Consider the following 24,496-nt stretch of genomic DNA (forward strand, 5'->3'; position numbering starts at 1 on the left):
CTACACCTTAAAGTGAATGATTTTAAAATCCACACTGGTGTATTTTGCTAATTCTAAATACTTATTTAACAGAGACTGGAATGGCTTAGGTGTATCTTTTCTATTGTTTGTAATGAATAACCTTTCTTTTACTGGCTGGGAACCAAATATAAGAATGACAACTAAGGCTATAGGCCCATTGCTATCCAACATAATGATTCATATTTATGGGAGCTGATCTTGCTCTAAGTGAAGCCAATGGCAAAACTTGTGTTGACTTCAGTGGGTGCAACATCGGACCCATGGCTCATAACATATTCATAGAAGTGTAGTGGTGCATTATGATCTCCCAGTGGTGAAAGGCAGGTATAACATCAGTGAAATCAGAAGTTCTAAAATCTAAACTCATCTATTTGAGATTAGAAACAGGCCTTCAGTCTAATTCTCATAAAGTCAGTGAACTGTTTTTTGTTTTCCACAATTTCTTCTTTTAGACAGTTCTTGGAATAATGGATCATGTTCGTAATAGGGCCTGTAAGACATGAGAAGCCCATCTCATGCCCCTGAGAGAGGTAGTTAAGCCGACCTAAGCCCCAGTGTAGGCCTAGCTACCCCCTCTCATGGAGGTGAATTACCTACACCCCGGGGAGAATACCTCCCGTTGGAGTAGGTAATGCCTGCTCTGAAGTGCTGCTACAGCATTTCAAGTGTAGACAAGCCTTCAGAGAGGAGGCTTTAGTACAGCAATGGAAGAACCCTGGCCATTGCTTTAGTGTCTACACTACAATGCTACTGCAGCAGACGTGCCTCTCTAGCATTTCTAGTGTATGCATACCCTAAGACAGGGAAGCGCTCTGCTGTCTATGGTATACCTGATCAGTAGACAAACAGAGAAATACTGCTTCCAGTCTAGCACCTTTCATGAGCACTAAACTAAAGGCCAAATTTGAGTGAATTTTCATGCGGCTAGCAAAAGGCTCATGCCTGGCACAAATTCTACCAAATTTCAAGTCTCTTTTCCAATGCATTTTAAAGAAAAAGGCTCACTTTTTAATAGGGGCAAAACAGTGCCTCATTCTCAGAAATGGTTGGACCATTTTGGCTGAAATTTTGCAACATATTCAGCCTGAGGCATACAGCCAGCATGGAAAAATTCAGCCTAAACAGTTAACTTTTGGCAAAGTTATAAGTCACTGAAGTCAGGGTCTGACTTGGGCATGGAAGTGTCATGAACCTTAATAATAAGTGGTGTTATGATCACTGCCTCTACTGCCCATATAGAACCCCTCCTCTGAGGGTCTCAGATAGTGGGGTTTTTTTTCCAAGCACTGGTTAGTAAACACCGAAGCACCATGGTGGGCAGGTGTTATTAGTCCCTTTTACAAACAGGGATACAAACAGAAAGGGAGTTAGTGTGAGAACTGGGGACACTAGGCCTAATTCTAAATCCCCTGTGGTGTACCTCCTGGAGCAGGTTTTCTCCTAGTAGACTGTAACCTATGTCTTTACTCTGGGCTCCCTCTGGCCTGCTAATGTATTGTGCTGCTCTGCCCCACAAGGGCATATATATTAGACAGAATGTCCCTTTTTTTATTTCCTAGCTCTGCACTTTAGAATTTTGTGATTTAAACTATTGTTGGGGGGAGGGGGAAGGGAGAGTCTGAATAATAAACTCATTCAGGACAGCTGCCTACAGTTCAGTGTTGTGGCTTCTATGGGTATGTCTGTACAGTATGGAAAAAAAGAATTCGCAGCCTGAACTGAAGTGGCCTAATACACAGCCATGAAGGAGAGGCCTGAGATGAACAACTCTGGGATTCGGTGGAGACAGAATGTGTTGCCTGTGTGACTAGCAAGGACTTCATCCTTGTTTCAAAACCCCTGCTCGGTGCATTTCATGTGAACAAATAAATTGCAGGGGCCAGGCCCTGAAGCTGCATAAAAGTTCATGCCATTGTCTGACCTCCTTAGAAAAGTGAGAAAAATAGTTAAGTGCTAACAGTAATTGATGAGATAGCAGGGACCAGCTGGGAATGCATTGTAAAAATAGTCCCAGCAACAACAAATTCCTTAGCTTAAAATTGCAACTATCTTCAACAACCCAGAGTTTTCCTAACCAAACTGCTGACTCCTTTTTTTCTTATCATAACACCGCAGCACCCATGCTAACAACCTGGAGTCAATCAAATGCAGGACCAGCTGGAGCTAGCCAGCTCTTGTCTCTCCTTGATATCAGGTGTGTGCTGCACTTCTGTGGCAGATGAATCTATGATCTCCAAGCAGGGTGCTCCCCTAAAACTTTCAAAAGCACTGTTATAGTGGTGCCAGAGATTTCCGACCCAAAAGACAGAGCTCTTCCGGATTGCCTCAAACCCGGCTCCGAGGTGGGTATCCTGTAGTCCTTTGTTGAATCAAACCTCTCCTTCCATCATGTAAAGACTTAAGTCCACAGACGTAAGAAGCACTTGGAATTTGCCTGTGTGCATCTCTCTCTCCTCTTCCCTTTGGATGTATTTGGGTCTGGCAAGCTCTCCTATAAAACACATTTTTAAAAGCTCCCTTTTAAATAAAAATAAACGCGGGGACGGAAATCCAGCCAATGTTTGTGATCGTAGCGAATTTAAAGCAGCTTTCGTCCCAGGTCGTATCTGTTCAGAGGTGATTCTGATGAGCGTTTCTGTAGGATCAGTCTATTCTATTAACTAGAAACTTGTGTTGCTATGAGGGGGAAATGTGGTGGGTTTTTTTAAACTAAGAACTTTAATTATTACCTTCAGAGGAAGTTACTATTTAACTCCAGAGTTGTGCACTCCAGTCTCTCTGGCTGCGTGTAGCTACTTCAAATGTGAGCTGGAATGAACGACCAACAAAAACCATTAGCGAGATAAAAGTAAGTAAGCGAAACGGGATTAAGATTTCAGACCACTGGCCCCTAGTTTTGCCTTGCGTACATAACACACTCTCTCACACACACACACACACACACACCTCTTCCAAAGCTTTTTTCTGTCTTGAACCTTTGTAAAATGCTGGTGGCTCAATTACTACACGAGTATTTCTCATCCGTAGCCCGATCCGTCCATCCACCTTCTTTCCTTCCTGATGCTGCTTCTAGCTATTGCACATTGCTGAATGTCTCCTGTTCCTCCACCCCCACCCCCCTGGATACAATCGCCTGTAGGTAGCGATGGCTCCTTCAAGGTGTCCGGCTCCAGGAAGGCTGGGCGAAGCAGGAAGCCTCTAAAGCTGCAGCCGCCTCTGCCCCTAGCTGCACCGCGGTCCCCAGCCCAGAATCCTCGGGCTTTCAGTTCGCTTCCTTACTATGCAAAGGGAGAGATTTTAAAATGGGTGAACTCTCAGCTAAACTCTTGGCTCCAAGCAGGACTTAAAACTTGGACGCTGAGCAACTTTTGCACCACAGTGAAAGCTCCTGCACACACCCTGAAAGACAGCAACAGGGACCTCACTACTTCAGCTTCTCGGAGTCCTTAGAGTAAAAATCTTTCACGATTTGACTGTAATTTTTAAAATCCTTCTTCAGGTTAAGGATCTCTCTCATTTCTCGTCTAAATGACTGTACAAAAGCACGACTGCAAAACTCTGCTTCATTAACATGGCCAGGGTGTGTGAAATAACTGTGTATTTCCAACATGTGCACAGACAAAGACTCCCCCATTTTGGTTATTATCCTCACCAATCTGGTAATTTATGCAGGATGTTTATATTTATATAACACGCACATTTTTGAAGGAGTCTGCTTCTTCATCAGGTCAATGTGTTAATTAAAAGTTGGTCCAGATTGGTCATTTTGCAGTCCCAGATGTGCTTAACAGCATGCAATTAACACACAAGGAAAATCTTTTTGAAGATACCAGAATGTAAAAACTGAGTAGAAAGCCTTTCGCTTCTTAACATGAAATAGCAATAGCAGCGCCCCAAAAAGTCATTAGAGATATAATTAAATATGGAGTATTTTTGAAGCGCGCCCTGCACAATCATCCAAAAATATTAAATAGTAATTTGATTTTTTCCCCTCTATCACTACAGGTGCTAGCTCTGTTTTCCCTTCATTTCCCACACCATGTATATTAAACAGAGAGAGAACATTGCTCTATTGTTGATGATGACCTGAGACTTGGCTGAAATATTTTGCTCCACGGTGTAAGATTGCAAAGTGGGTCTCTCTCTAAAGTGGCTAGTTTGGCTTTTATAATTACCTCGCGGTCTAAACTTCTCTACAATCCATTAAAAAAAAGAGAGAGAGAGAGAGAGAGAGAGAGAAAGAAGAGTTTGCCCTGGGTATTAACATTTCTGCGTTCAGGTGCTTCAAGCCAGGCTCCCAGTAATTGCACTGGCAAACTGACTTAAGTAAAGACCGCAGGATCGGGCCCTATATTTCTCTCCTCCCCCTGGTCTACCAGTCCATTCACAGCAACTTGACTGCCTGCCTGTTCCTGCATTCAACTTCGCCTAACGGTGTCGATGTACAGGCCTCAGTGCAGCCTCCCCTGACATCCCCCCGCCCACGCCCCCCGCTATCATGCCTCGTCTTCCCTAGTCTCGCAAGGGCCCTCGCGTCGCCAGGGCGTATTCCATATACGAGGGAGCTGGTGCTTCACCCCCTGGGAAATGATTTGTCGGATTGGCGTGGCCAACAAAATCACTTCTTAAAACTCTTCATGTATTCAAGTCGGCGGAGACTTTTTTTCAACATATTCCTTCCCTGGGACTATTTCTCCCCGGCGCAATCAAACCGACTCCTCGTTTCCTTCCGCTTCGTGAAAATGCTGCGGCAGTCGCGACCTCTGGACAATAATCCCCCCACAACCCCTGCCCCGAGGACACGTGCTGGCATCCTGGGCGCGGGTAGGTACACGGATGGCAAAAATACTTTGCCCTGGAGCCAGCTACAGACAGACAGACACGCCCCGAGGGAGGCTGCCGGCCCTTGCAACTGACTAGCATTGTAGCTATCAGACTGAAGCCGCAGAAGGGGCTATGATTTAAACCCAGACCCGTTCTCGCTGTTACCAAGAGGATTTTTTTTCTCTTTTGTAGGATACAGAAGGTGAAAAATGAAATCCTTTTGCTAATAGTTTATGAGCCATGAGATTGGAAATGTATATGGATAGACCAGAGCGCCAGACTAAAAATCACTTGAGAGAGCCTGGTAGAAGAAACCCTTTAATATCCCCAGCACAGAGCAAAGGGAAACGGGGTTGCTAATGTCGGGGGTTGTATCTCTGCCTGTCTCTCTCTCTTCCTCTTCCTCTATCCCCACTAGCGGATTACAGCCGTCTGATTCTGGGAATAGCAATGCCCATACACCACTCATGCCATGTATATGTATACACACTATATATAATACACACTCTATAAAGAAAGTCATATATATATATGCCATGTATATGTCTACACACACATACACACTATGTGCATATATATATATACATACTCTATAAAGAAAGTCATATATATGACTTTCTACATACATATAACTCTATAAAGAAAGACTCTATAAAGTCATAGATATGTGACTTTCTACATACATATAACCCTATAAAGAAAGACTCTATAAAGTCATAGATATGTGACTTTCTTTATAGAGTGTGTGTATATATATACACACATAGTGTGTATGTGTGTGTAGACATATATGACTTTCTTTATAGAGTGTGTATTATATATAGTGTATATACATGGCATGAGTGGTGTATGGGCATTGCTATTTCCTGAATAAGACCGCTGATTATATATACACAAGCTGTAAAGAATGTTTTATATAACCATTTTTATAGCTTGTATGTACCTGGTGCACACGTTATATATACAGTCACGATGCATTTTATATGTGCGAGTGTGTAGGTATGAGTGTATAGAGTACAGATTACATGTAGTGCGTAGTCATAGTTTGCGTGTATACACGTACTTTTTAGTGGCATATAAAGTGTAGTCTTGTGTGTGTGTGTGTTAGACAATTCGTTGTTCCAAAGTGATCTTTCTTTGGGGTCCCCCCCCCGTGGTGGAATTTGAGGGCTCGTGCGGAGCCCAGCAGCAGCAGTGTAGAGGCTGCAGGAAACACAGCGCAATATGCTTTACCCCCCTCTAGCCCTCCCCACCCGAGCCGCTTTTTCCTCGGGTTTTGCCGCACATCACATATGTGCCTGCTTCAGAACAGGCCAGCTCAATACGGGGCATGCTGCCAGCCCCGCTTGCCACACCAGCTCGCACCTTTATAGGAACGGGGCGTTTCACCCAAAGTCTGTGCCACGCCAGGCCTGGGGGGCATCATATACAGCCCCGCTGCAAAAAACAAACTCCGCTCGGTGTATGCCAGGGAGGAAAGTCGCCGCTGCGCGAACTGGCCCCATGTGGCCTGACATGCCCAGAGCCCCAGCACCCCTGACTGGTAGGGGAGCAAACCTCTGCATGGCTCCAAGGGCTAGGCTCCTGAGCAGCATCTCCACTGGTGACCCCGCCTGCGATTCAGTGTCCCCCGCAGACAGGTCGCTGTCGTTAGCGGGGAAGACCCAAAAGTGCCAATGTTGCTCAGTACAGTCACCAACATAGTTGAGAGCGGGGGGGGGGGGGATGGAGCCCCGCCCTGACTTGCTGGTAGGGGCACAGCCCCGCAGCGGGGGTGCGGCCGCGGGGTTGCTCGGGGGTAGAGGATGGAGCCGGAGAAGAGCGGCTCTGCCTCCGGGCTTCTCTCCGACTCTGCGGAACTCCGTGTTGCAAGCCAGGGGTCAACCTCGCACAACCGCCCCATAATCGCTCCCCCACCCCCCGCCCCGGACCTTCACAAAGCGGGGCAGAGCGATGAAAGGAGACCGGACGAGGCAGAGACCCCCGTTCTCCCCTCGCCCCGCCGGAATGGGCCCCTAACGTTGCTGCTGTTTGCTGGGTGACCTGACCCCTCCGCTCCCGGGTTTGTTTCTTCTTGAGTCTTTTTAAATTAGGGGGCTGGGTTTATGTAGGAGATTTTTTAAAAAGACTAACTATATCGCAGAGCTCACGGCTGGGTGAAGAGTAGTAATCCCCACCCACTCCCGCCGGGGGCTGCGAACGTCCCTCGGACAGTGCCCGGCCAATGGAGTACCCAGCTGGCCGGCCGCAGGAGAGATGGCGATAGCCCGACACAGCCCAGGCTCAGACCACGGTCCCCCAGCTCAGAGAAAGGTGGTAGGGAAAGTTTGCCTAAATTAATACCTGTCTGATCCCCAAAGAAAAGGGGGAACAAACGCCAGTAAGGCCAGGCCCTCTCCCGAGAGAGAGCAAGGGCTGCACGCGTGTCCTGGGGATAATCCTCTCTGGGTTCCAGCCCCAGCTACACACTGGAGGGGGGATGAGAATGGTGTATTTAAGGGAAAAGTTTGTACTAGCTACACCACCAAACTGTTCTCCCGGCTCTGGGGGAAAGGCCATTGGATTGAGGGGCATTGTCCCCTCCCAGGTTTGCAACCTGAGAATTTTACAGAGGGCTTCACCAGTAGGTGTTGGGCTTTGGTTGATTGTAGTATCCTCTAGCGCTTTCAGGGTGCTAGGGATTCTCCCCCGCCCCCCCCCAAAAAAAGCAAAAATCTTGGCACCAAAGCGGGAGAGACAAGCAACCCCAATGAGTGGCATACCCCTGTGCAGCCACAGAGCCTAAACAACAAGGGGTTGTCTTTGCAAGGAAACCTGTCCCTAGACCTCACATCATCCCCCTAGCTCAGGCAGGACGAGTCCAACTGAGGAATTGATCCCAGCTGGGGGAGAGAAATCCAGACTGGCTCTGGAATGATGCAGGCAAACCAAGTAAGCAGCAATTTACAGAACAACCCTCCAAGATGCCCTTTTTTGGGGGGGGGTGTCCCAGCCCCCTGCCCGTCGGGCTCAAAGCTGGTGCCAATAATTTAACACGCTCCTGCATTCTAGGATTCCTGGGCGCATTAAAGCGAGGTGTTTCATTTTGAGGGGGGATATATGTATAGGTGGCTGGTTAAAAGCCCCAGCCAAACACCCCCCTCCCTTCCATCCATTCTCTCCCAAATAAAATCCCCCCCAGTAATAATTTCAGGCTGAATTCTCCAGTGTTCCCCTTTTTATTTTTCAGGTAAGTGAGGGTAAACTCACTAATCCCCCCTCCCCCTGCAGCCTAATCCATCACCATCTCCTTCACTTCCACACGGACAGGTGTGTGCTTTCTTGACCCCTCCCTCCTAAACACCCATCAAACGCACCACAGAACCCACTGGGAGTGAAAGTCCGTGCTAATCCAGGTCAGTTTCTCCCCTTGGTTGGGGGGGGGGGGTAATATAAATGTCCTAGGGGAAAAAAAACCAAAAGCAAACAAACAAACAAACCCCTCACACACAATCCCAATAAAGTCAAATTCCTTCCCACACACCCACAACTTTAGCCCTGGCTGCTGCCTGGGGGGTTTTTAATCTCACAAAGAGAAAGGGGGGCTCCATGCGCAAAATTACGCCTTCTCCTCTCATTTGTTAGCTGATTCCATCAAAAAGTTCGGTATTTATAGGCTACACACACGAACCTGGAGTAATACAAACCCTCCCGTGTTGTTCCCCTTGCAAAGTGACCGGTCCTGAAGCATCTGACCGGTTTTGTGTGTGGAAGAGAGCGAGAGAGAGACACACACACACAGAGCTACAAGCAAACCCGGGGAAGAAGATCTCAAGCTGAGAGATTTATTAATTGCTAAGAGCTGCTCTGCCATCCAGCCATGTGAGTACCTAACAATGATCACCTTTTGCACAGATGGTCAGTGATCAGACGCAGGCACTGTCTTTTTCTCTCCTCCCTCCCCCCCTTTCTATATTATTATTATTTCCTCCTGTCCTTTCCCTTTCTCCCTATTTTTGATAAAGTTTTAGTTTGCCTGGTTTATGCCTCACGAAGAGGAAGAAGTAAACGTGGGAGGTGGGGGGCGAAATGTGCCGGCGAAAAGGAAGGAAGGAAGGAAGCAGTGGTGGAGAGAAGGAGGGTTTATTAAGCGATCGCCTTGTCCCTTGAGTCCGATCAGACTGGGAATTAGTAACAGAAAAATAACACAGGTTATCGCTCCCCCCGCGCCCCCCGCTTTCTTTTCCTGTCGCGTTTAGACCCTGAGACAATCACCCGGGTAGCGATACGGGGTATCCATCTGTATTCATCCAAACCCGGGGATTGGTGGGTGGAAGGAATATAAAGAAGAAAGAGAAAGGGGCTTGGTGATTCCGCATATAGAAGCGACTAGCGGCCAGCTCCAAACGTGGTGCCTAGACAGGTAGGAAACGCTGCTAACAGCAGTCAATGCTCTCTCTGGCTGGCTGTGAATACAGTTTGAAGGGGAGAGGGCGGCCACAGATCACACCGTATGCTCTGCTATCCTGGTCTCCATTATTCTCCCGCAGCCGGTGCCCGCCTTAGAAATCAAATTTCACGTGGAGGGATTTTAGTGGGGTGGCCAGAGGGTGGTTTAGAGTTTGTTCCCCGATCTATCCGGTGTCTTGCCTCCCCTCTTCCGATAGGTGAGGCTTTTCAGGCAGTCACAAAGCTCAGGGTGACACAAGAAGTCAAGTGAAATCAAGCCCCACACCGCATGCAAGGCACGGTACGTGCGTTTCAGATAGCGCACGGATGACTCTTTGGAGTAAAATGCAACCCGTAATAGGAAATGTGACTCTTGGAAAGGTAGGTATGTTGCTTTACGCAATGCTGGGAGAACCTAAGGCTGGGAGACCCTCAGCTGGGGGATGCGGAGCGTGGGAGAGTGAATTCGCTTCCAGCTTTCCTAAACCAATACTTGAGCTCCAATCATACCCTCCCGGCTTCGCGTAGCATTAAATGAACAGTCAGGGTGATCCAGGGCGTTAGGCTGTGTGCCCGGGCTGGAAACTCTCTTCGTTTAGACACAAAGAAGAGAGCGAGAAGGAGTTACCCTGGAAAGCCCAAGAGCACGGTGAGTGTCTGTATTTGTTCCCCCGCCTCACCCCCCCCCCAATCCAAGTTCAGTGAAAACCAGCGTGTGTTGGTGTTGGAGCCTGCGGAATCCCCTGATCACTTGCGGGTTCTAGCGCACTAGTGGTCGTGCCTGGCCTTTGAACGCAGCTGCTTCAGACTCGAGCGCGCGTACCATAGCAGGGAGAACTTGCAGTGCCTTGGCTATAACTTTGCCGCCTCATGTGGGAAAAGGGACTTGGATCCGATGCCATTTATAGGTGGCCGTGAAGTCTCCTTTTTCATACGCAGCCGTGCAAAAGCGGCATCGGCAAGCCGGCTGCTTTACTGCTTCAAGGTGTTGGATCGTCAGATCCCCACTCCCCACCTACAAAGCCACAGCTCTTCTTGGCTGGGGCAGGTGTTAAAGGCGGGAGGGGAGCGTGGTTTGCTGACCCCTCGTTCGGACACGTTGAATTGACAATCACAGTCATAGGGCACAGGAGTGCTAGATGCAAGACTTTTCCCTTGCCTTTCAGGAATACACACAATACAGGGCACCTGCAGGGCTGAAAGTGGGCCAGGGCCACATGGTAGGTATCAGATCACACACAGCAGAAGAAAGAAATTCAGCTAAAAATACATTAGTTCATATCAAAGGGAGAGCGTGATTTTTTTTTAAAACATAGGTGCACATTAGAACAAGCTCGAAGCGTTTTGTGTCTGATACTGTCTCCCACGCCCACTGGAAATAAAGCACGGCCTGCTGTTTCCTTGCGTCTTTTAAACTCCCTTTTAATTAGAATTGCTAAAGTAGGACACCCCGGTGGAAGATGTTTTCAGTATCCACCTACATCTCTGCTACAAGCAGAATTAGTGCCTGTTAAACAAACTGTTGGAAACGCAGCCCTCCTGCAAAACTTTTCCCTGCCCCACGTCCTATTTTGCCACCTTCTCATCAGCACAAATTGCAGGGTATTTAGGGAAAGGTTACTCTATTTAAAACAACCCCCAAGCAACAATGAGGAGGTTGGATTCAAAAAGCCGGGGCTTGTTGCACACACAAGAGAGAGTCTGAGGTTGGGAGTGTCCCTTAGAACTCATTTAATTTTTTTTTAAGAAGTCCAAACGTAGGTGTGCCCCTCCCCACGTCTACTTTAATTTATTTGATTAGATCATACCAAAGATAAAATCGTCTGCTTCTGGTTATGTGCCTACATAGAACTAACACCTGGAGCTGTGCTGAATCGGCACTAGTTAACTAATGGCAATGACTGAAATGAAGTTTTTGCCCTTGCTTTCCAAAGGAGCAGTACACTCAAAGCGGGTTTACAACGGAACCTCATGCACTTCTCCTAGTTCGTGCAGCTTAGTTTCGCTCTACTTCCCCCCCCCTTGCTCAGATGTTTCTGATGATGGCGAAGTCTGATCACATTTCTGCTGATGAAAGTGTCTGGCGAAACAATTTTTTGCTTCAATGTTATAAATGGCGTCAGAGAAAAATTGAAAATCCTTTTGATAATGAAATACCTTGAACGTGTGAAGCTTAGAACCACGGCTGGACCATTACAGGCTAACATGCAGTTTACATTTTTTATACCAAGATCACTATTTATTTCCAATGCTAAATAAGTACTAGATTATATTCGCCTTTAAGGAAAGGTGTCCTTGTTACAGCGCTAAAAGCATTTTTTAAAAACATGGATCCCCCTTTAATTATTATCTGTGTGCAGACGAGTCTAAATTAACCCTTTCATATGAAAACGCCTGTCCGCGAAGAATTATAATTCCCTTTCCTTCTTCCAAAGATAATTACAGGGAGGCATTTATTGTATACAGTTCATCAGTAATTTCACTGAACTATTATCCCCCACATTCGGTCTGTTCAAAACGGTTTACTCTTTCCCCTACATTTTCTTTAAATAAATTAAAATGTGTTTGAAGTTGTGAAATTACTGCGAAAATAGTTTAGAATGTAGCTTTAGAATTAGCGTGTGATCGCAATTACTGTTCTGCCCTAACATGATCCGAATCATCTGAGCATAATTTAAAGTCTAACATTTGCTGGCACAAATGTGTAGCAAGCAAATAAAACCCACCCCCACCACAAATGCATAACAAACAGAAAGGAAAACCCCAACATCTTCTGCATAGCAACAGGTAACAAACCTGCAGAATTAAAGAGCTACATGCAGGTCTTTAGCTGGCTGAAAACCGCTGGTCTGTTTAAAAGAAACAACAAGCGCACGTTCAACCATAGGATAGCAACAGAAAAATACAGCTAATGCCCAACGAAATTCAAGCAGGGTTAAGCTACCAGTGAGATGGACAGGAAATCTGCCAGGAAACCAAAAAGATCAGCGAATAGCTACATAGTCTTGTTTCAGAGTAGCAGCCGTGTTAGTCTGTATTCGCAAAAAGAAAAGGAGGACTTGGGGCACCTTAGAGACTAACAAATTTATTAGAGCATAAGCTTTCGTGAGCTACAGCTCACTTCGTCGGATGCATTACATGAAGTGAGCTGTAGGTCACGAAAGCTTATGCTCTAATAAATTTGTTAGTCTCTAAGGTGCCACGGGTACTCATAGTCTTGTTTGCAACTCACACCGCACCGCTAGCTGGTCAGCCGGCAGAAAGAAGAGGGGTTGATTTTAAGCCCAGACACGTGCTGATAGCGAGCAGTCAAAGAACAACACCGTCTTCCAGATTCCCCACCGGGCTAAGGACCCCTCAGGACTGAACCCCGCTGTGTTCATCCTGCCCGCATCTGGTAGCTTATTAAAGCGTCTGGAGCGACCCCCTGGCGCGCCTGATACAATCCCAGCTCCAGAGCCTGGCTCGCCCGTGCTCTCCACGGGGCAGTCAGACGGCAAAGGGGCGCTTCAGGGTGAGGGGGTGATGTACAGTCGGTAGCTGGTTACTTAAAGGCTGGGAGCAGCTGGGGTGGGGCGGGCGCCAAGTGCCCCTGACAAAGGTAAGGGGTCTCCATCGCTGTGAAACTAGACGCCCCGGCTCTGTGCGCGGGGCGCGCAGAGGTGAGAAAGATCGGCCAGGAGACCTTCCCGAGAGCCGCCCGCTTGGGGGACAGCTCCTTGCTACTACATCCAAACCCAGCAGCGCCGGGAAATAACGAGCCAGGGGGAGGGTTGGGTCGCTGCACCTGCACAGCGGGGCCGAGTCTCCAGTCCTTACCCGGGCAAAACCCGCGCTGAAGTCAAGGGGAGTCAAGACTGTGAGCTCTGGCTGCGAGGAAAGGGCCGGCGATGTTCCCACAGGTCCTCCCTCGCCACCCCGGGCTGGGTTTACGGGTTCACACGCTTTTGGGGGCGCTGGGGAATGAAGATAAACGAGCAGAGTTCCCTTGCCCGACTCACTGAACTTCTTCCAAAACTCGATCCCGGCTATTAGAAGTTGTGTCACTTGCAAAGGAACCGGTGCGCCGCACTGGAAAGGGGGCTACAATTGCGATGAATACTAATCCAGCAAGGGAAACTGAGGTTCAGTTTGAGAGAGACCTTAGAGATCCTCTTGGCCCCAGGAGCCCCCATTATATATTTTATGCATTTTCTCTCTCATTGAAATCAGTTATTTTTGCTGCTACAGAGAGAGAGCGCGCAACCCACAATAATATCTGTAACAGAGTGTCTATTTCAATAATGAGCAGGGAAGGCAAGTTACACAATTGCAGAACTTTTTGAACAGCATACCTTGCATTTTCAGAGTTCGGTTGTTTGAGCTGCTCAGAGTCAGAATCAGACTCTCAAATCAGAATTTGGCCTAATCCCTTTCTTCTGGGTGTCCTCTTGGTTGTAAAGAACAGCCCTATATTAAATGGCCATGTAGTTTAAACACTTTTAGGAGATACTGAAAATTCTCATTGAGAAACAGAGCAGCTAAAAAACGAAGCCATGGCATTGTTAATGAGGGACGATGCAGTCCTAAATAACATTGACAATACTAATGTGACGTCTTTGGCATATGGAAACCTTTTCAAACAGCAATACTATAGCCATACTTTATCTTAAAAATCATAACTCATTGTAATGATACTTTGCAACTGTATCCATGGATCTCAAAGCACTTTGCAAGCATTAATTAATCAGCCATCACAATACCTATCTGAAATAGGTAAGTACTATTACATTTATTTGAGTGTTGTGAAAACTGAGGTACAGAATGGTTATGTGGGACATTGGGCAGGGCACAATGAGTCATTGGCAGATGTGAGCACAAAACTTCTGAGTCCTGAACCCCAGTTTGGTGCTCTAATAGATTATGCTTCCTTCCTTGTAACCAATAATAAAAGACAAGGACATTGTATTTTGAGATTCTTTTGAAACACTAGTTTAATTCTCATATTTTATATCACCAGAACCCCTAAATGGATTTATATAAATGTATTATATAGTTACTTATTTTGGGTGTGTATCTCTAAGACATGCACAAACACATAAATATTGCAATATAGTATTTTCACAATATTGACATATTATACAAATAATGCAAAAGTAACTTTATCACAGTGAGCCAAATTCCATAAAGCCTGCATGGAATTTAATTGCACTAATCTTCCCAAGATGAGGAAAGACTGAAATACACAGTATGTGACATTCACCTGTTTTACAGTAGGCACTCCTTTTTTATATATATACATGTGTTAATACAAGTTACACTAATGTATACTGCATATGATAAACTTTGTGGCCAACATTTTCACAGTGGCCTTTAATTATGGGTGCCCAATTTAAAATCCCTTGGGCTTTTTTTTCCAATGTTGAGTACTCCAACTCCAAATGTAGTAAATGGAAGCAGTAATGCTCAGCACCTCTGAAAATCAGCCTCCAGATTCTCAGATTGGAAATTCAAAATCTGAGATTGTACTTGAAAATGTTGGCCTGTGTTATTTAGGAACCTTGACTCCGAATTTACTCTGAAGTTACAAGATCAGGTCCTAGAAGAGGCGCAGAAAAAGATGCAGGTATCCGATTAGGTAACTTGATGATGCTTCACTGCTTCTAGCTCCGCATCTCTCTGCATTTGTCATTTTTATTAGCTTATTGTTTAAATCCAACCAAGGATCAAATAATCAGTATGATATTAGTATTAGTATTTCAAAGATATTAATGTGCCATGATATCTGGGTAAAATACATTCAATACAATTTATAATGGGAAGTCTCCCTTATACAAATACAGTAATCAATAATGGCTAGCACAACCGAAAAGCTGAAAATGTAAGTTTTGAAAGATGAAATATCATCACAGAAGTTACTGAAGGTACCTCTCTCATTCTGCTGAAAACTGTCTGAAATAGAACCAGACTTCCAAGGAAAACAAAATATAGCTAGTTGAAACAAAGGGATTAATCAAAACAAACCAGTACCTTGTTGATCTCACAAGATGCTGTATTTAATTAATGAAAGCTGCTTCTGTATTTCAGAAGTGAAGATGGTTGGGAGACCAGGTAATGCTATTGTGATGTTGGCCCAACAGAGTGTTTCCACAGTTTGGGACAAATTTCTGATGCAAATAGATTCAACTCCACTGAAGACAACGGAGTTGCACCTATTTACACGTTGGTTAATTTGGCTCTTTTTGTCTAATACCTTTTCATGAATCATACATATTACTTCCCGATGGCTGAGAAAGTCATAAAAACTCTGCTCTGCCTCTTGGAACCTTTGACATTATCAAATACAGACATAACAATGGATTGCATCAGGCAATGCCTAAATCTACCATTGATTTTTCTCTTTTTTTTTTAAAGAAAGTCAGATGTTCACGGCCAATTGATCCCTTGAGTGAAACCTTTTATCTCTACAGTTATTACTTTCATCTACCAATAGATACTCAAAACAAAACCAAGAACCTCCCCACACTTGGGATTAAGTCTGATTTCATTTGCAGTGGTTTCCTATCTGTGTAACACCACTGAGTTCAACTGATTTACTCCTGATTTACACATGTGCAACTGAAAGTAATACAAGGCCATAAGAAGACCACATAAACCAGCAACAATGAGGAAATTTAAAAACTGAGGCTGACACCGAAACTTTGTTTTGTAATGTGCCAACAGAAACACAGACACAAATAAGCACACTGATCCAAACATTTATACAATTCCTAATTAGGGGAACACAAAGTTAATGACAAAGGTAAATCATGAGTCATAATATAATTAGCAAATGATGATGTGCTAACTTCAGAAAAGTGTATAGGGGAAGGTAAAGGGCCTTTCCCCACCTTCCCTATAGAGAAATCAGATCTTAGCCACAGAAGAAAGATAGAACATATAACAATGTGAGCTATTTTGAGGATGTAGGGTTAACAGCTTTCATATGGTATTTCTTTTCTTTCATCACTTTATTTTGGATTCTTAACATTATTAAAACATTTTTTCTATTGTATTGGAATTTACTCAAAAAACAAAGAGGGCTTCTTCAAAATAATATAAATCTCTCTCAGACATACAAGCATTACAAGGGCCATATCATGTCATCACCACATGTCAACAGCTAGTGGTGTATGTTGGTCATGACTCAGGAGCATGATAGTTCCTAGATTATTTCTGCAAATACATATGGTCTGTTATATAATTTATTGGCTCTCCTATGTGCACTTTTACCTGAGGGATTATACGCACTTTTCTTCAAAATTGTTCTGTGTCTACTCATTTAGGCAATTTTTAAAAAAAATTATTCTATATTCAATAGATAGCAACAGCTAAACTGATCTCCTGAATAAATACAGAGCTAGATAATTTAAAAAAAATGATGTATCACGTACCAGGTGGTCTGGAACAGGTTTCACGGTGTACTGTTTTAAAATGTACTTAGGATGTAGCTTGTGCATAGTAACTACATTCAGAAAAATGATTTGCAATAATGGCAAATATCTAATCTGTTTTGAAATTTGTTGTCCTTTTTTGTTCAAAATGGACAGAGCAGTGAAATCAGACTAAGAATTGAGGACTTCCTAAATGTTACATTTTGAAATAAAATATATTTTGGGCTACATTATTATTATTATTATTTATTATTTATTTGTAGTTTGTTAGTGCCTCGAGGCCCTATTTCACATGCAAAAGAAAAGCATAGTTCCTACCCGAAAGAGCTTGCAATAGCAGTAAGCTGTATTCTAGGTGACTTCTTGCATATTTAAACCAGTAATGTAAAAGTGGCTGCTATAGTCATGCAGTTAATGAAAGCTGAGTAACACAAGATGACAAATTAGTATAAGCGCCCTAAATAACTTCACTAATTGAGCTAAGGGCTCAGTCCTGCTTCCAATGCCAGAACTCCCATGGACTTTAAAAGAGCCTGCTCTCATTGTTGGTTGTATTGTGGTATCAGAATATTGTGGCTCCATTGTGTGAAAATTCATACAAACGCATAAATAAGACATTCTTTGCCTGGAAGAGCTTATGGATTCAGGTCTCCATTTCTCATACACTTGTACTTAGTATTGTGGTGCTCTCATCGTGTTATATAATGCTCATTTTTAAATATCTTAATTTTCTTGTCAGGAAATTGTTAACATACCCAAGAGCTGGAGTAGTATAGCTGGCATTAGTGTTTGGATATGTCATGACTTCACACAAATGCTGGATAATGATTATATTTCTTACATTGAATGCAAATTGTTAGATTGGTACCATCTCTGAGAAGCTGCCAATGACATGTCACTAAGCTTAACATGATTAAGCAATGACTTTTACATAGCATGGTGTCTTTATATATTGTTCTCAGTGTAAGTAAAAGTTATGTATATTGTTAAACCTATGAAAAACCCAAGCCCATAAACAAGAAAAACTCCCACTAATATGGAAACTGATGCCTAAATGAAGTCATTCTGTGTATGTGTATATACCTATAAGTCAAAATATTTTCAGTCGATTCAATCATACTCCTTTTTATTTTATATCCCCTCATTATAAATATTTTAATATTCATGAGAAAAGAACAAGACTTTAAAAAGTGGTTACAATATAAAAGAAAAAAATGTACATTCTAAAATTTAAATGCGGAATGATAGTAGTATTGTAAAAGCACAGGCTGGGATGACATATTTTCTATTTTTACCAGGATCAGTGAGTTCCTAAATCACCGTGTGTAATTTCCTTTATCTCTCTCTATGCCTCATTTTCTCCATCTGTAAAATGGGTAGAATAATAGTTTCTTTCCTTAGGTTTTGTCTATACAGCAGCTGGGAAAGTGCTTGCAGTGTGGGTACACAGACATGTGCTAGCTCTGCTTGAGCTAGCATGCTAAAAATAGACATGTGGCCACAGCAACATGCAGGGCAGCTCAGGTTAGCCACTCTAGTACAAACTCCATGGGAATGTACTGCAGTGTAACCCCATAATAGCTTACATTGATATAAAGGAGCCAAAGCAATTTACAGCTCTATACATACAGTACTATTGAAATGCAGCCACCTCTGGGGTGGATGACAACCAACTGGCATACAGTAGTGTAGAGAAGGAAAATTTTAGCCAAGGATAGCAGGAAAAATTCTTTTTAAGGGAAGTGTCATGGAAGAAGACTCATGCATAGTAAACTGCATGGACCTCAATTTGTCTATGTTGGTAGAATGAAGAAATGGATAAACCTGCAGGATCCTTCCCTCCTCGTGTGTTCATAACTAACACTGATGTCAGTGGGGATGACAGGCAGTATGCCTTTGTAGATGAAAGAGATTGTAGCATGCAGCTGATCACTGAGGTCACACTCCTATTATTCAGCAAAGAGATCTTCATAAGTGTTGAAATCAAACTCTAGTTTTTTAAATACTTAAATGATATCTTCTGTTTTCTCTAACAAACAAAACACATAAATATGCCGGATGGAAGAGGGGACTCATTTATATACATTGGGGATTATGATTGGACCAACACAGATCTTTCCTAGATTAATTGCAGATGAAAGACACACCAATTGTCATTAGAAAGGTGAAGGAAAGTCCTTAGCTTTGCAGTGAGATGTCATTTGACCTATAACCCTGATGTCATGATAATGTGGATTTTTAACATAATTGTTCTTCATACAGGAACATCCTCTAGAGTGTATGACTTTAAGTCAAATTTGTTTTTTTTATTACAGTATCTATTAAGCTAGCCTCAGATGCTTTATAGAAAACAGACACAGCAAACTGGAGACTGGTAATAATACTAAAACACTTACACAGGGGACTTCATTTGTTGATCTCAAAGGGCTTGACAGAGGACGGTAAGTATCACTATCACCCTGTCCATACAAAGATGCTGAGTCATAGAGTGGTGAAGTGATTTGTCCAGGGTCATATGGTAAGTCAGTGACAGAGCTGGCAACAGAACCCAGGGTCGCTTGGCTCCCCTACAAACACATTATCTGTTAGGATTCCGATTGCATCATAAAGCACAAGAATTTTCTGGTGACATCATAAACTACTGACACATTGCTCCAGTTTTCTTCAATGGGAGCTTTGCACATACATCCAATGACAGCATTTCATTCAGTATCATAGAATCATAGAAATGAGGTCATCAAGTCCAGTCCCCAATGTGGTGGCAGGACCAAGTAAACCTAGACCATCCCTGACAGTTGTTTGTCCAACCTGTGCTTAAAAATCCTCCAATGATGGGGACTCTACAATCTTCCTTGGAAGCATATTCCAGAACTTAATTACCCTTACAGGTAGAAAGCTTTTCCTAATATTTAACCTAAATCTCCCTTCCTGCAGATCAAACCCATTACTTCTTGTCCGACATTCAGTGGCCCTGGAAAACAATTGATCACCATCCTCTTTGTAACAGCCCTTAACATATTTGAAGTATATATCTGTACAGTATATGTATGTGCCTGTACAGCTTATAACACGCAGGTGACTGTGAGCTAACTAGAGATGGTTGATAAGCTCCGCCAAATATTTTCGACTGAAATTAAAATTTAGAAAATTTCAACCATCTCTAATGTTAAACTCTATATTTCCATGGTTTTGATTCTGCAAGCCCTTCATGGGTGGAAGTACCTTTTGAAGTTAATGGGAGTTGCTCACATGGATGGCTTGTTGGACTGAGGTATAGAGAGGGTACCTAGTATCTGATTATATGCTGCACCTCCAGGGCAGCTCAGGGGGAAGGCGCAAAGGTATGGCTCTGGGGAAATAGCAAACAGACACATGTATGCTGTGCCAGCACTAGGAGAATTCTCCATGGAAGCAACGTAGAGGGCTGGAGAACAGGACAGAATCTGTCCTATAATATTTCAGCTTTAAATAGTGCACTTAATTAGAAAATGATATAATATCCCATCAGTACAGGCATTAATATATGGGGACAATTTTCTAGCAACTAGATATTACTGCTCCATAAAATAGTAAACTCTTAAATGTGGTATGATTCATACAGAAAAGATGTAAAAACTAAAAAGGATCAGTCAAAATGGTGGCCTATGTACATATGGTTGGTGATTAGGCATGTGGTTTTAAAATGGCAATTTTTGTGAAAAAAATCATTGGGTATTCGTTGTGTAAAAGATAAAGGTTACGGAAATACAGAGGCACCTGGCTAAATCTCACTTAACTGATGTGCAAAAACTGATGTTTCCCAATATGCCTGGTATGACTCTTGCTGAAGTCAACAGAAAGGCTCTGACTGACTTCATCTGGGAGCTTGAAGCAGACTCCAATAACCCAGTGATCCCACTTCTTGGGAATGATTTAGCGGCAAAATGCCCACTGAAGTCTCCTACTAGGTAGATTGCTTTGATTTTACACAATATACAGGACTGATGCTACAGAGTATTACCTTAAGTAATTAAAGTTATACATGTCAAAATAAACGAACATGGCAGATTGGGTATGATTGTGATCTGACTGGCTCATAAAAAGTGTAACTCCAATGAAGTCAGTGGAATTAGCTAAGTGTGAAAATTGGGGTGAGATCAGAATCAGGCTTACTAAGCTCGCTTCTGCATTCCTCTCACATCCCAAAGAGTAATTGACTTCAGTAAGAGTTTCGGGTGTGAGGGAATGCAGGACTGGTCCCTTTTGTGATGAATTATCCCTTGATTCTTTTTACTGCGCTTGTGAACATAGCCACTAATTCATTAAAGGCTAGATTGTAACTTTACACCAAGAGGCAGCAAATAGCTGCACTTGCCACCCAGGGCAGACCAGAGAAGGAATAACAGTGTTACAATTCCACTCCTGCTCCTGCTTTGCTCTGGGGGGTCGAGGGAAAGTAAGTTACTTCATCCCTTTTCTTGGATCAGCTTACTCCTCTAGGTGTGTCCAGCTACTCCAGAGCTCCTTCCACTTCCCATACTTTCCCAGCCCCTCCCTGCCCACTTGGTTGCAGCAGGGGAATACTGGGTGACTAGCCCCCATTCTTCCTCCTTGCCACCTGTGGTTGGAGTTGAGCTGAGTTGAGTGAGGAGAGCTGAACTGAGGGGTAGAGGGAGTGGGGGGCTCTACTCCCCTTTGTGGTCAACAAGGGCTGTGCCAATCTAGCCCCAAATTCACAATGGGTCTCCCTGGTATTAAAATGGATTAGTGAGTTTCTATCATATAATTACAAAAAGGATAAAAAGTCATGGGCATAGTGTTGAACACCAAACAACCTTTATTTTTCCAGTGTTAGTGAAATTAATCAGAACTATACTTGTGTGGTTTTGGGGATGGTTTTTTCCTAATCTTGCACGAAGGAGAAACTCCCAGATCTACCTGTACTAGAGAAGTTGCATCTGTTTAACTAAACTGATTCCTGATCAATCTAATGAAATGGGTGCAAATCCCTAATCTAGATAAATTTTAAATCAATGTAATTAAACCAGCAAAAAAATTCTAATATAAACAAGGCCTTGGATACTATAATGATGGATGCAGTGGATACAGTTTGACAGGCTAAACAATTTGTCACCCCAAGAATTAATATCAAGTTGTATGCATAGGTAGCCTATGTAACCAAGCATTTCTATTGCAGTTCCCCCCCCCCCTTACTTCCTATTGTTTGTTACACTCAGTTGTGGCATCTTTTTTTAGCTTGTAGGTTGGTGCAGAGACCTTGCCTTATCATACATTTATACAGTGCCTAGCTAAGTGAGGCTCTGATCCTGAATGAGGCCACAAGGTGCTACCCTAATACAAATCAATAATAATCTTGCAAAGAGGGCAAAAGTTTGTTCTCAGCTATGTCGCTGTAAATCTGAAGCAGTTGCACTAATTTCAGTGAAGTTGCTTTGGATTGACACCTGAGATCAGGATCTGGCCTGGAAAGTTCACTTGTCCGGTCCTGCTGTCTTTACCTGCCCATTTCTGTGAGATACTGAGCACCATCTGTTTCCATGTAAGTGTTGGAATTGAGGGCACTCAGCACCTCAGAGCACTGAGCCCCGCAAGTCTTTTGCACCACCCAGAAATTATCTTGGAAGCTCTCAAAATTCTCATTAAAATCCCATTGTTTACTTTCACATCCATACACGCACATGGAACCTCCCCACTACCTTGCAAACTCCCCCTCCCCCGCAATTGTTAAAAATCAGGATTATTGGTTTCTTAAAACCTGAAAATCAAGGAATCCGTATCACTCATGACGGGGATGACACAGCTGCGGCCCTAATGATGATGTACCAACTACTGAAACAGTAGGGACAGCTAAAATGAGCGTGCTTTTCTCTCTGCAAGTTGAACGGTATTCCACATGGGTGCAGTGCTGAAATATGTGATTGTAGAATCTGCCAAGGATTCTGCATTGGTGCTCACTTCTTCCTTTGCTGCTGCATAAGTGTTTATTTCCAATCATTTTATAGCACTGCTAGTGCTCTATGATTGTCACTGCCCTGGTTCCATGACAGAAACAGCAACTTCTCAATTCTCAACCCATAAACAGTCAGACGGCCAGATCCTCAGCTGGTATAAATTGGCACAGCTCCAGTGACTTCACTAGAGCTATGCCAGCTTTCACCAGCTGGAGGTCTGGTTCCCAGGCTGTCACCCTGACCATCCAGCTACTGAACAAGCCTCCTCCATGAATGCATGCAGCCTTGCAAATTTGTCTTTTTGTGACTAGTATAACAGAATGTGGGATTTTGAATGGGTTTAATTAGTTAAATATAATTAAATATATTTAACATCTATTTTATAATAAGGCATTTTTTACTTTTCTCACAATTTCCCAAGATAAACAACTTAATTAAAATATTTTGCTATTTTCCTTTTTTCTTTAAACTACTAGGATTAATTCCCTTAGAGTCCTAGTGATGTAAAAATCTGGCCCATTTTTTTTAACACCCTGAGATAGACCATTTCACATCGGCACCAAAGGCAAATTTATAAAGGGGAAGTTTCTTGCCAACATTCCAAACTGAGGAATACAGCTATGGTTTGTTGGCAGTGTTGTTGTAGCCATGTTGGTCCCCGAATATGAGAAACAAGGTGGGTGAGATAATATCTTTTACTGGACCAACTACTCTTGGTGAAAGAGATGGGTCTGACCTGAAGAAGAGTTCTGTGGAGCTCAAAAGCTTGTCTCTTTCACCAACAGAAGTTGGTCCAGTAAAAGATATTACCTTACCCATTTTGTCACGCAGCTATGGCTTCTCAGTCAAACATCTCTTGTAACATTCACTGTTAGGAAGCCTGAAACGTAGAGTCAAATTTTCTGTAATGTACATACAGCATTTGCCATCCATATCTAGGCTCATCCTTGAAAACACAGGTTTTTGGGCACGTCAGTGGACGAGCTTGCAAATTTTGTGGACTAGGAAGACTGGATGAAAATTTAGCTCTTTAAAATGGAATTTTACAATTACTGAAGATAGAAAATATTGTACAATCTTGCAAACAGCAGGCCTGAGCGGAATATTCCTTTTGTTCTACTTGTTAGGTCAGCTTGCCACTTCTGACTTTGACACAGAATCTCTTTATTATCTGCACATTAACCTTTTGTAGGATAGGAGGACATTTTATTTTGCATCCTGGGCATCCACAGAAGTCCCACCAGTGGAAATTCTTGGGAGCTGTCTAGTGGATGCCCTGGCCACACAACCTCTCTAAGTGGTCATACCCATTTGCTGTACCAGTTGGTTCTGATACTCCCTGGTGGAGTGGCAGTTTTGGGAAGCTTGCAGGGGCCTGAGCTTTAAACTGGGAATGAATCATGCTCATGGAGTGCTATATCTGTACATGCAAGAACAATATACCTTTGCACATACAACACTAACTACAAATCATTGTCTATTCTGATGTATATTTCCTTCACAGTATGATAGATATCAGGTCCTATTCTGTATTCATGTTTTAGAGACTATGTGCTAGTAGTTTCATAATTCAGAACAGCTGGGGCCAGATTGTGACAGAGCCATAGGCTGCTATCAACCCTATGTGACAGATGCTTACGCCGACCCTATGTGCAAAGTCCCTCTTGGTAACCCCCACAAGGCCCCATCACAATTGCAATCCCTCCTGCGCCAAGGGAAGTGCACAGACGATTCCTTCAGTGTGTCCCAAAGAGAGCAAGAGGAGGTGGGGAGATGGTCTCTACACTTGCATGTGGAATGAGCTGGCCATATTATGGGGTATACTGAGCAGTCCTGTTGCACACCAAGCAGTTCAGGGAG

At 43.5% G+C, this 24,496-nt stretch overlaps 1 protein-coding gene across 2 annotated transcripts in view; it reads left to right on the plus strand.

Moving 5' to 3' along the window:
• Positions 1-2,240: 2,240 nt before the first annotated feature.
• ESRRG (estrogen related receptor gamma) overlaps positions 2,241-24,496 on the plus strand; it is a 522,927-nt gene continuing 500,671 nt past the window's right edge. The window contains exons 1-3 of one of the 2 annotated variants that reach the window (XM_043511752.1): positions 2,241-2,363; positions 2,757-2,869; positions 8,558-8,706. In XM_043511752.1, coding sequence (XP_043367687.1) covers positions 8,705-8,706 — 2 coding nt within the window. In that variant the 5' untranslated portion in view covers positions 2,241-2,363; positions 2,757-2,869; positions 8,558-8,704. Of the gene's footprint in view, positions 2,364-2,756; positions 2,870-8,103; positions 8,241-8,557; positions 8,707-24,496 lie in introns of those variants that run through there. The other variant, XM_038397483.2, reaches the window with a different exon arrangement.

This window comes from Dermochelys coriacea, chromosome 3, assembly GCF_009764565.3.
Source record: "Dermochelys coriacea isolate rDerCor1 chromosome 3, rDerCor1.pri.v4, whole genome shotgun sequence".
In the NCBI taxonomy this organism is placed as follows: domain Eukaryota; kingdom Metazoa; phylum Chordata; order Testudines; family Dermochelyidae; genus Dermochelys; species Dermochelys coriacea.